General features: G+C 32.5%; 1 protein-coding gene across 2 annotated transcripts; it reads right to left on the bottom strand.

Annotated features, from left to right (window-relative positions):
* Positions 1–2,461: 2,461 nt before the first annotated feature.
* On the bottom strand, positions 2,462–11,353 carry LOC127700915 (uncharacterized). Of its 2 annotated transcripts, none has more exons than XM_052204649.1 (7): positions 11,276–11,353; positions 9,132–9,255; positions 8,197–8,310; positions 7,204–7,292; positions 5,102–5,199; positions 4,405–4,630; positions 2,462–2,775 (listed from the first exon to the last, which is right to left on the bottom strand). In XM_052204649.1, exons 1-6 carry the CDS (start codon positions 11,321–11,323, stop codon positions 4,543–4,545), a joined length of 561 nt encoding a protein of 186 aa, XP_052060609.1. In that variant the 5' UTR covers positions 11,324–11,353; the 3' UTR covers positions 2,462–2,775; positions 4,405–4,542. The 2 variants fall into 2 exon arrangements, with proteins under 2 accessions (XP_052060609.1, XP_052060599.1); XM_052204639.1 differs by having other exon boundaries at positions 8,197–8,313.
* Positions 11,354–13,074: the final 1,721 nt, after the last annotated feature.

Genomic DNA, 13,074 nt, shown 5'->3' on the forward strand with positions numbered 1-13,074 from the left:
ATAGAAAATAAAGGGATTCATGGGACAAAGTGGGACTTAAGTTGCACAAAATACATTAAAACAAGATTCATGTGACAAAAAGTCAGAAACTCAGGCTATTAGTAGTTATAACTAATAATGAAGAATGGCAAAATTTTATAACAATTGGTAAAGGTTCAATTGATAAATATCAAAACATGAAGTTCCTTACTTTTCCCCCTTATATTTTGGATGTGTAAGGCAATTGACAAATTTTTAAAGGTTCTCTGTATATATAACTGATCTAACTGGGAAATCATGCTGTTCAAGCATGGGTTCCTGCATGGTTAGCTGGAATGAGCCAGGGTACCAGATGGACTGCTTCTGTTTACATACAAAAGACAATGTTAAAAATGTATGAAGATGATAGGTTATTTTAGTTCCGGTTAGTCTCTTTTCACAAGCTACTATATCAATTAGCGATGACTTTTTTGACTGGTATATATTAATGCCTGATGAGAAATATTAAGAAGTTTAGACTAAAATTGTTTGCTTAGCAAGAAGTTTTTTTTATTAAAACACGAAAAACTGTTTTCAACATTGTTTTGTGTCATGCTGAAATAATAAATTTTAAATGATTAACATTTATGCAAACCAGACTGAGCATCTTTATAGAGAACAAAGACCCCCCTTGGGCCTGAGTAAAAAATACAAATTATCAATACACAGGGCTTTAATTAGTCTTATATAGGAATCACTGAAGCATGACTGGAGTGGGTCCCCTCTTATGGCAGTTTCTGGCTATATATGGGACCAATTTTTTTTTAATATGAGCCAATGAGTACATGCATGCATGACGTAGTCTTACCTTGTGGTTCCCAGGTCTCCCCTGTTTTAAGTAGCATGAGGATGACATTTCCTTCTAAACTGTTGAAAAAATCATTATCTATTTCGACTCCATCTGCGTCCAGGACTAGACTGAATGTCGTTGAATCTCCTTCCATAAACTTTTCCTGGCCTAAATAAAAGGAAATTGAACAAAAATATTATTCTTTTCAAATCTGAATGAATAATCATATATTGCTTGCCAATAAACTGACCTAGTATCCACCATATATCGATCTTCCCTGATACATTGAAATTCTGACTAACTGATGAACCATAGGAAATGGGGTGAAAGCGCTAACAGGAACAATGTTGGATTTATAATGTGATTTTTTATGTGTTATTTATTTTCAAACTATATTTTCTGTACCAAGGACTTTTTATTTATCAATATATCATACTATATATATGTTAGCGGCAATAAGTGAAATTAGGCATGATAGTTAAGCTTAAATCCTAGGCAATAAGTTAATGCCTAAGCACTAAAGATTTTTTTAAAGTTAATCTATATACAATTATAGCTGTTGTATGAGGTCGATACACTTCCCTTATGGAAAAATATGGCTTCTTGCAACTATTTGCAGCAATATTGCCGCAACTATTTGCGGCAATATTGCTGCAAATATTCATTTTTCGTATGCAAATGAGTTTTCTTGCAAACAGTTGCCGCAACATTGCGGCAAATATTTGCAGGAAAATTAATAGCTGCAATGTTGCCGCAATATTGCGGCAAATATTCATTTTTCGTATGCAAATTAGTTTTCCTGCAAACAGTTGCAGCAACATTGCCGCAACAAATAGCTGCAACATTGCGGCAATGTTGCAGCTAATTTGTCAGCATTTTCTTCTGAAAAAGGAAAGAAAGACATAATGTACTATAAAGCAAATTAACTTTTATTTTATTCTAACCATCTAAAAAAACAGACATTTGACACAAATGCACACAATAATAAAATAAACAGTTTGAGAAAAAAGAACTATAGGATAAATAACAAAAATTGTTGATTTTTGTATTTCTACAATAGTAGGTCCAGATGCATTTAAATGATCTTTGAAATATTTGACTTTCTTGTTTTTCTATTCATTAAAGGATTTAAAAATGCTGATCAATGCCCTACAGAAGATACTGTATTTAAAAAATAAAATTGCTATTGTATTATGGGGGCATATAATTATTCACTCAGCAAATGAAAAAAAACACCTCCAAACCTTAAAATCTACTGCTCAATTCAAGCTAAGGACCATCTTATAATGTTGCCATATCACTCAACAAAAAAATCTTTCCAACATTTTTTTTTTGTGTCATTTGGTTGTTTGGTGGTTTTTATTTCTTACCAGGCACACCTTATTTTGATTTAAATCTGATGCATTTATAAGCTTTTCACTTTCATATTTCTTTGATCAAAATCATATATTTTTACCTCTGACAACATGAAACAGTACGTTGTATGTGACCATTCATTAAATAGGTTCAGTTGAGGTTTTAAGTAAATGTTAGTGCTCACATCCTTTAATTAAGATCTCTCAAACAAGTCAAAGGATAGCAAAATGAAGCCATGCAGATTAAGATTAAAAAATTAATAATAAATATGAATAAATAGTAACTATTTGTCTCTTTGTTCTTAACATCATCAAATAAGTATAAAATGTCACATTTAATTTTTCACCACCCAATATGTAACTGTTCTATAACAGGGACAAATGATAATCCATAAAAATAACTTCAATTGCTCTCCATTGAAACACTGTGACACATCTTCTTGTGTAAACATTTCAAATTGTCAAATATTAAGTAAGACTCCATTGCATGAAATTGAAACAATCATTTCTTCTCTATAATCTTTGTCGATGCCCTTTTGCAGGTGTGTATCTTGGAATTTAAAGCACTATTAAAGTCACTGTCTTTGACATTAAATTTGTTGATTATATATACTGAAAAATAAAAGTAGAACTATGATCCATCTAGCATATGAATTAAAGTATAATCATACAAACGTGTTATTGTGTTAAAACATAATTCAGAGTTGGAAATTATAGCCTGCCCGAGACGGCCTATTTTACGATCGGGCGGTCAAAAATTAAATTTCAACAGTCCGGTGGACGGTCTATTTTTTGCAGGTGTTTGGGATTACTTTTTTTCTATTTTTGGAATGAGTTCTCAGTATTACCCCATTCATAACAGCACGTAAGAATCATGACTGCCAATTAACCTTTTACTACCACATGTTTCCACACGATTTCTGCAGGGAACATGGTGATACCTGTTGTTTGTAAGATCCTCACTCATTGGCTAGTTGGTATCGAATCGTCCAATCGCGATCACGTTTATTAAATAAAAAATAAATATAAGAGGAAATCGAAAGTACAAATTTGTTTTTGTAAACTCATGTCTTTACGACAGTACTTGGGCCTTTCGTTGCCGAAAAAGCGAACTGCTGTTGACTCAACAGGAAAAAATAAATTGTACGATCAGTCTAAGAGGAAGCGGACAATTGTTCCTGGTTGGAAAATGGAGTTCGAGTGGTTGAGTTTCAAATATTGTGAAAATGAGGAGCAATAAAATTATAAATGAAACCAAAATTTTATTTTTATTTGCTTAAAAGTAATTTTGTGGAACAAAGGTACAAACAAAGGCATGCTGAATTACACTGAAGAATAACTAACACCCCCAGTGCCCAAAAATTAAATCACACCTTGCTTCTGAACAAATGGTCATTAGGCTTAGCAGTGTCTGCTTAAATGTGCACTTGTAAGTCTTGTTGCAGTGTGTATTTACAAAAGCAGTCATAAGTCATTTTCATCACAAAAAATCCTCAAATTTATCTAATAATACTTCTAGTCATTAAAACATCTCAAAACACAAAAACATAATTTAGAATCTTGAAGGAAAATGGGTTTGATTTTTATTGCATTAATTTTCAGGGCTGGTAAATTTTGATCAGGACAGGTAATTTTTTTATGCAGCCAGCCCTGTGGTCTGGTAGACATTTCAGTGAGTTTCCTACCCTGCATAATTGCACGTTTTGAAGGCCACTTTCTATGTCTTATCAATTGGTCTTCCTATCCTTTTCATACAACTTATTCTGAAATGGCCTTTACTTAAATATAACTTATAAATTTTTTGCTCTTATTCCCTGTCACAATTAGAAAGCCCATTCAAAAATTTTAAATTGTCATAAAAAATGACAAACAGTAAGTGTATAGATAAAATGTTAGATTCAATAACTAAAGTTCATTTTCAAGGGTATAATGGCAGACAGGAATAAATTTTTATTCTATTTCATTCTACTTGTGTCAAATTATAGTGGCATGTATACAGTTTTGATCTAGAGATTTGTTCCTTACCCATAGACAGGAAATTCTTAAAAAAAAAAACTTGTTAAAGACATTATATCTTGATACATATTGTGAAAGAACTATTTTAAAACTTTAATAATGATAAAAGATCATTTATTAAGAAATTGTCTGACAATTAAAGCATAATTTCATTTCATTTTAAAAGAAAATGAAAAAGACCCTTTTACATTAGATATATTTTCAGTATTATCTATGACAACTTACAACGTATAGCCTGAATTATCTTGTTGTTTCGGAGACTACTGGCCTTCTGCCCAACTAGCTCCTGTGGCTCAAAAAAGCCATCTAGCATTTTTTTGATGGTGAAGGAGGAGCCTTTGCCTTTACACTTGGATAGAAGGGTTACCATCCACTTTTGAGGGACTGAAACTTCAGTTCCTCCAATCCTCTCATAAAGTGGAGGTATTGCTTGATCCAATGGAACCAATTTCTGTAAAAGACCAAAATACAAGATTTAATACAACAGTATTCATATTTTATATTGAAAGAGAAAAACTAATACATTGTCGTATCTTAATCATGTTAATCAATATATTACATTCATGTTATAGTGTAGATATTAATTGTGCAGAGAATTTTTTTTTATGTTTCCTATATGTATCTTACATGTCTTACATGGTTTAGAGTATGTTTATTGGAAGAAACAGTTATATCTAATTCCATATTTTATGATGCTAATTTTTAAGTTTATATACATTTCTATAATTGTAAGACAATTTATACTTTCCCCAATGTGTTGGTTTCAATAGATCTCAGTTCTTCATTGGTTTAAATTTTGTTACGACATCTGTCATTAGATGTTATCATGACAGATGTTATCATTTCCATGCATTTTTCTTTATAATGATTTGTGCATATCATTAATTGTTGATAATTGGTTTTAGAACAAACCTCCACTTACATAATTAGAGTGATCAATTTGAAGACCACGAGACGGTATGTAGTGGTCGACAAATACTTCAGTTTCTGTGGCGTCCTGTGGCTGTCTTTCACTTCTTTCTAAAAAAAAATTGTTTTTGTTTTTATTTAAACCATTTACAAAGGTACTAAGGCCTTTAACCCTTTCCTCCATAATGACGCCTTTTGATGCCACCCCCATTTACTCCATAATGACGCCTTTTGACACCTGTGTAGTGCCTCAGTTGAAACATCTTGTCTACGAAAAATCTGTATTAGACTTGATAAAATTTATATCTAATATAAAAAGGATAAAATTTCATCGATGAAATATTTGTATTCGCAATGCATTAATACTTTAAACCTAATGATTTTTTTTATTGAAAAAAATCATATGCGAATCAGGTATGATAAAAAATAATCCATGGAGGAAAGGGTTAATAGAAAATATACTATACATTGTAGAGATATGCAGTTGTGGTCACTCAATATTTAATTGTACTTTTGTTAACAGAACATATTTTGACCATATTATGACATTTTTGTCGAGCCTTTGACTTTAGTCGAAAAAGCGAGACATAGCGATCCTACATTCCGTCGGCGGCCACAAATATTCACTCTGTGGTTAAAGTTTTTAAAATTTTAATAACTTTCTTATACTATTTTGGATTTGTACCAAACTTGGACAGAAGCTTGTTTATGATCAAATGCTAGTATCTAGAAGGAAATTTTGTTTTCTTCCAGTTAACATTACATTCAGTCTGCAGTTAAAGTTTTTAAACATTTTGATTCATAAACTATCCTGTATTTTTACCAAACTTGGACAGAAGCTTCTTGCAATCAAAAGATAGTATCAAGAGGAATATTTTTATTGATTTACTTCCTCATTTTTGTTGAGGCTGCGATTAACAGAAAAAGTAGGCGAGACACTGGGTTCCGCGGAACCCTTACGAATTTTTGAAAGGAGTGTCTGTTACGACTATACAATTTACCATGTAATAGCTCTATATATCACTCACAAATCTAAAATTTAATTGATGTTTTGACCAAAACTTAATATGCTAGAAATAATTTTTATGCAGTTTAAATAATTTTAAATGCATCCAAATTTCGTAGAAATCAGAAATACTGCAGAATTGATTATATAGTTAGGTTTATAGCAAATATTACAGCAGCTAGTGGTACCTATTCGCAATGCAATTTTCTCCCCATGCAAATGTGTGCAAAACAAATCCACTGTAACTGACTTAACCTACCAGTTTTATCCTCCAGGTATCTAATCCTGTTGAGAAGGGCCTCATTGTCAACTCTTGCCTTCTCTAAGGCACCACTTAAAGCTTCTAATTTTAGAGTTTTATTTATGCAACCTTGGCACTCCTCATTTAAAATATTAATAGTTTCATCTTGAATATCTACATTTTCATCATTATTATCGTTTTCCACAAATTGCAGCGCTCTAAGTGCGGTGGACATACAGGATGAGGTTGATGGTTGGATGTCCGAATTCACATGGTTTTTATCATTAGAAGTACATGAAGTATTAAGCAAGGGATTTGTTAAATTGGGATGAGTTTGGTCATAAAAAGCAGAATTGCTAGCACTAAAGAAGTTATGGTTATAGTAGGGATGAGGTTGAGGTGGAGTGGAAGGGTAAGAATAGGTAGAAAAATAAGGATGAGGTGGAGGATGAGTTGCAGGGTTATAGAAGGCTGGCGTGTTTGGATGAGATGGAAGTTGTGATAAAAGATTAAAGGTGTTTGGTGTGTTAGGATGTGGTGGGGGTTGAGTTGCAGGGGTAGAAATTACTTGCGGGTTGGAATGCCTGGGAGGTGGAAGATTAGAAGGGACTGGTGTGTTAGGTTGCTGGGATGGTTGAGTTGCAATATTAGATAAGACTTCTGTGTTAGAATGTGGGGGAGGTTGAGATGGGGGTTTAGAAGAAACTTGTGTGTTAGGATGTGGGGGAGCTGGAGGGTTAGAAGGGACTTTTGTGTTATGGTCTGTTTGAGATGCAGGGCTAGAAGGGACTTGTGTGTTAGGTTGAGTTGCAGGGATATTGTTAGTGACACTGCTATTAATGACATCTACATTTGTTTCCATGCTTACATTAGTGGCATGCTCTTCAATCCATTTTGTTGCTGCCTCCATTGCAGCATTTCTGCTTATCTGACGTTCCTTTTTCTCTTTTTGCAGTTCTGAAAATTAGAAAATGAATTAGTCTATTCTATGTTTATCGTTCAGAATATTTCAAGCACCTTAATGGGGCTTGTATAATTCACACTTGTACATTGTCAGCATCCTCCTCCTCGCCATGAAATTTCAGGTAAAAAATTGTTTTGAAAATGATAAGAGCGCCCTCTACAATATCAAAAACAAATATGGCAGAACGTAAAATTGATTTTTTTATATGCAAATAAAACACATGATTCAGGCTGTGAATCATCATCAGACTCTGTTAAGGATGTTCGCTTGTCATAATTTGGATTTTTTGTCAGATTTTCGGAATCCTCTGGTTTTATCCATTTGAATGCCTTTAAAAAATTTGCCCATTGACCCCCATTTTTCTTTTTTATAAATCTTTTACATGTATGATTATAAGCCATCTGTAAAAGTTTTATAAAATCTTTGTTATTTTTTAATAGTTTTTGAGAGCTTAAACTTGTCAATGGTAAAGCTATACAAAATCTAGAGAGAACATTTTCCTGCCAAAATTTTAATGGCTAATATCTCAAAAACAAGCACATTGACCTATATATTTTTTTTGCTGTTTTGGTTCCTATATAAATCCCTTATCAATATATACTAGTTTATGAAAAGCTTGTTATTTTGAAACTGAGTAGCGAACTTCCTTAATTACATACTTTAACATTACCTGTACTTTTGATTTAACTTGAATATACTAATCAGGAAGTTAGAAATTTCTTCAAAAGTGTACACTGTGATTTCCTATATAGATAAAATTTTATAAAGTGCAACATTTGCATTTTGGCTTAAATTTGTGCACCAGTTCTTTAATTATTTAAAAGAAAAGTGAAATGAAAACAATTTGTTATCTTTGATAAATCACATGTGTATAATTTCAAATGGAATAGCCCTTACCTTCTTTTGATTTCTTTTTTGGTGGAACAGAATCAACATTTTGATCTTCTTTATCCTGTTTTTTCTTTCTTGAAGCCACATCTAAATTCTGTTGACCTTGTTTCTTTCTTTGGACTGCTAATACAAAATGTAAATATTTTTATAAAGATTTAAAAATAATATGGAATGATTGATTGATTGTTGGTTGCTTAACGGCATGTGGCAAATATTTCATGCATATTCAGGACGAGAACAAGTTCACAATAAATACAATAGGTAGGTTCTGTAATAGATTAAGAGATTAAGGTCGGAGAAATGAGGGTATATCGGATAGGGACAGAAATTTAGCCTTGCAACAGGTCACCTACGGACCCCTCAAAGAGTTATTGCAAGGGTTCTTAACGTGCAAAGAGCATGGGCACTCTCTTTACACGAGGCATCGGATTTAACGTCCTCATTCTGACCGTGTCTGCAAATTTGTACATCCCGCACAGCCAAACGGACGCCCCACTTTGGCAAGGGTTTTACTGCCGGTCGGATGAAGACCAATGGTGACCATACTTCTATTCCCCAGTCACCCTTGTGGGTTAATATGGAATGAAATAGAGTATTAAATACAGAATGAAACTCACTTTGAAAGGGAAGCCAACCATAGTCAATAAAGCAATTAATAAATAATATGAATATGTTATTCATATAGCATGTATAGCAATATCATGAATTTCAATCAAAGTAAAAAAAAAAAGCACAGATAATATAAACTGTTGGTTGTCACATTCAATGTTTGTAGAAATGCAGTCCAATAAAATGATCTATAGTTGCAAACATCTACATCTGGCATTAAGTTATCTTTTTGGCAATCATACCACATCTTCTGGTTTTATATTAAGATCAATCTATTTACTAATGTATAGCTAACTCCTGATAAAATATTTATCTTCATTGTAGTTTTGTACCTTTTTTTGGTCCTTCAGCTGATTGATCATGCTGAGTTGTGGTGTCTTCACTGGTACATGTATTAGGGTCCATTTCAAAGTCCATTAATAGATTTGGTTTAGACACCCTCTTTTTTGTTGGAGGCTACAATAGAAAAATGCATCTTCACTTTTTGTACAGATGTACAATAATTCATTAAGATCAGGACTTTTAATTGTTACTTTATAAAAAGCCAAAATAAGTCATTAATTATTTAAGGAATGACTGTAATATTTTTTCTGTCTATGCAGAAATAACATAAAAAATGTGGTGCACACTGAATAACCCGCGTAGCAGGTTATTTTAAAGTGTGCACCACATTTTTTATGTTATTTCGAATAGACAGATAAAATATTAGTTATTTTTTATAATTTAATTCTTAATTCCATTTTAAACCTGAGTAAACCATTAAAAAAAGTTGGTGACGTCACAGTCACATGACTAAATTATGTCTATGAGCGGATAAACAAAACGACGTCAGCCAATCAGAAGATGTGTTACATCCAAAATTAAATTATATAGATTAGACTGTTGGTTTTCCCGTTTGAATGGCTTTACACTAGTAATTTTTGTGGCCCTTTACAGCTTGCTGACAATGCTGTTCAGTGAGCCAAGGGGCAGTGTTGAAGACTGTACTTTGACCTTTAAATTAATAGTTTTTAATTTACAAATTGTGACTTGTAGAGTTGTCTCATTGGCACTTATACCACATCTTCTTATATCTATATATATCATAAACTTAGTCTTCTGTGCACAGTTTTATCATTTTTTACTAGGGATGTCAACGAGTACTTGAGTATCACTCGGTGGTACCGAGTATCGATTACCAAAATGATACTCGATTAATCGGTTTCTGTTTGTATGTTGTTGCTTTCTTAAGCTAAAACAAAAACTATTTTTATTGAGAGCGCCTCCAGAGAAATTAAACTTTAATCACAATAAATAAAAATTAAAATACGATTCAAATTTTTGGTTTAACTGTCATTTAAAATCTCTCCAAACATAGGTAGGCTATGAACAAGAGCACCTTTCCAAGGCTTACACTTTAGGCTAATTGTGTCTTATAGTTATCCAACCACCTCTGTACCGTCAGAGCATATATTTTTAGCAGCAGGACTGTTAGTTAACTTACAAAGTTGAGAAATCGCCTCGTCCAAGAAAATGTTGACATAAATAATATTTTTAAATAAGAACAAATTCGTTGCAGCCTGTGTCGACCCTCAGAAAATGATAAAAGGCATCAGTAAGTTCTAATCATCACACCTTTGATGATCAGTAAATGTGTTTTTTTAAGGTTACCAAATACTGTTGTTTGAGTAATAATTTTTCTATAGATATTGATTAATTACTTGATTAGATTATTGCCAGTTTACATAATTAGTACATGTAGTAAATCTAATGAGCTATTAATTGTGGTATAAAATTCCTTGGACTATTATCTAGGTAATATTGTCGAGGGTTTTACATTCATAAAACAACGACCCACAATACATATATATATTAAAATGGGTATAATTTTGTGTTTCCATTTTGTAAATGTTATACAAAGGGGTACTCGAGTATCGCTCGGTAAATCCAACGAGTACTCGATTAGTAAATCTTTACCGAGTTGACATCCCTATTTTTTATGCATCCTTTTCTTTCAATCTTCAAAAAAATATTTCACTGTCAGTGTTGTGAAAATATGGCAGCTACATGTAATAAATGGTCGTCAAGGTTTTGAATTACCAAAATAGCAAGGATATTCAGGTAAGCAGGTGTATAACATCATGAACATGTACAATAAGATAGTTTATTTCGATGACAGAGCGATGTTTATGTTAGAATTTGGTTTCCCCTTTGCACTTGTGTATTGCGATCACTGGATTTTTACATGAAAGGTCATGCTCAGGCAACAACATTCTGAAAACATGTAAACCAAATTGTTGTCTAGAAGCCAACAATTAAAAAAAAGTACATTTCTTTTAAATTTGGACAAATTAAAGAATATTTTCGGGAAAAGAGTATACGTACATAATTTTAATAATAAAAACTAGCTTTTTTGTTATAAAAAACATTCATGTATGCATAATTTGTTTTAAATTTGAAGTTTCATGTGAGTTATTTATGACTTTCATAAATGTACCTGAGAGTTCTTATTTTTCCGCCATATGCCGTCACACTTATTAGCCATAGTATAAAGCTGATCCTCATCTTTTCCTAAAATTAAGATAGATACATGTTGTATATTGAATGTAAAAAATAAATAAAGATCACTTCAGTTCAATTTGTTTACAATCTTTTTTGCATTTTGCCATAAAATGCTGCCAAATTTGAACATGTGTTTTAAATTGTTGTGTCAGTAATTTAATCTATGTTAATTATTATTTTAAAATAAGGGCAAATAAAAATATATGTGTGGTTCCAGTTACCCGACCGACCCTAGAACTTTTATTTTCATTTCTGTAAATTTTAAAAAATAAATTTACAAACGATCAAATTTTGAGGATTATGAATTTAAATAATTAAATTCACAGATTTATATCATCTGAATTTCAATTAGCTGCGGAACCGTAGCTCATAGGTCGGAGTCTGGTCCTTATGTTATTTTTTGACTATTTGCGGACTTCCATCAGAAGTATTCGTTATGGCTACAAATTATGCAAAAAAATCATAACAGAATAATGATAAGAAATAAGTAAACATGCATGTACATGTAGTAAGATCATGTCATGAGGTATGTAATGTAGATGCACTTGGCCTATAGGGTACGAAATGGTTTAATTTTACATTGGGTACGAAAGAACTTGATACCATGTCCAGTGTGCATAAGCAGGACTATAACCCTTTCATATCTTTTAAGTGCCTATCCCAGGTCAGGAGCCTATATATATATACATGTACATATATTGGAAGGCTATTTTAAATTTTTGCTTTGACGCCTTCCTGCGTAGCGTTAAAGAAAAAAAATATAATAGCCTTTCAAGACGTCATAATTATTTGGTCAAGAGTCAAGACCTGAGCAGGCCCCACTGATGAAAATTTCTTGATCCACCTCTGCATCATGATAAGAGATTCCTCTGGCTCTGAGAAAAGATAACCCAACATTTCCAAAATCCTCATAAAAAAATATACAGTACCCCCCCCCCCCCTTTAAAAAAAATAGATATAAATAAACTAGCACAGATGAGTTATTTATAATATACCTCGAAATATCAGAGTTGCATGATATTTGTCAGTACCATACATCGCCTCACATTTCTGGCCGTAAACTTTCTCTGTGAGCTCTGACACAGCTATATTAACCAGGTCGTTTTTGGTAACCACACCAAATTGGTTATCCTCCCAAAATACCAGAAAGAAAACACCGTCAGCTGCTTCGGTCACTTTCGACGATTTTGCCATTTCAAAAACGTCATGTTTTGAAATAAAATCCATTGCTGGTTGGGTTTTCTGTATATAAATTGTAGTCTATTGGAATAAAAATTTCAAAAATGGCGCGCAGAAATTCAAACAAGAACTTCCGTTTCCGCTACTAAAGATATTTTTCATCATTGAAGCGCTTTATGTAACAGTTATCTCCGTTAAAGTCTTCGCTTCAATATTACGTTGACGAGGAAAGTGTTTTGAAATCAGTGTGTTTATAAAACGAAGTTTACTGTCATTATCACAGAATGAAACGAGCAAACAAAGGTAAGATTATCACCAGAGAGTCGCACGACCATTAATATTCATGATTGCAATAATCATGACAACTGTCAATCGCCACTATTTTCTTGTCAGTCGTGGATAGTTTGTAATTTGGGCTTTAAATAAATGCTTCTTTCTTTTAAAATTATATAAATTATTCACTGATAAGGAAGCCACGAGATAAGGTCACTATACGTAAAGCAATTATAATCTTTAATATTGGGTTTTCAGATGCGCATCTACGATTTGAAAAAG

Source organism: Mytilus californianus, unplaced genomic scaffold, assembly GCF_021869535.1.
Source record: "Mytilus californianus isolate M0D057914Y unplaced genomic scaffold, xbMytCali1.0.p SCAF_1, whole genome shotgun sequence".
Lineage (NCBI taxonomy): Eukaryota > Metazoa > Mollusca > Bivalvia > Mytilida > Mytilidae > Mytilus > Mytilus californianus.

Bases quoted from the DNA above. Each gene is read 5' to 3' on its own strand.
- LOC127700915 (XM_052204639.1), bottom strand. From the start codon at position 11,323: ATGGCTAATAAGTGTGACGGCATATGGCGGAAAAATAAGAACTCTCAG. The intron at 9,256-11,275 runs GTACATTTATGA...TTTCTATTGTAG, and splicing joins GGAAAAATAAGAACTCTCAG to CCTCCAACAAAAAAGAGGGT. The intron at 8,314-9,131 runs GTACAAAACTAC...ATTTTGTATTAG, and splicing joins AGCTGAAGGACCAAAAAAAG to CAGTCCAAAGAAAGAAACAA.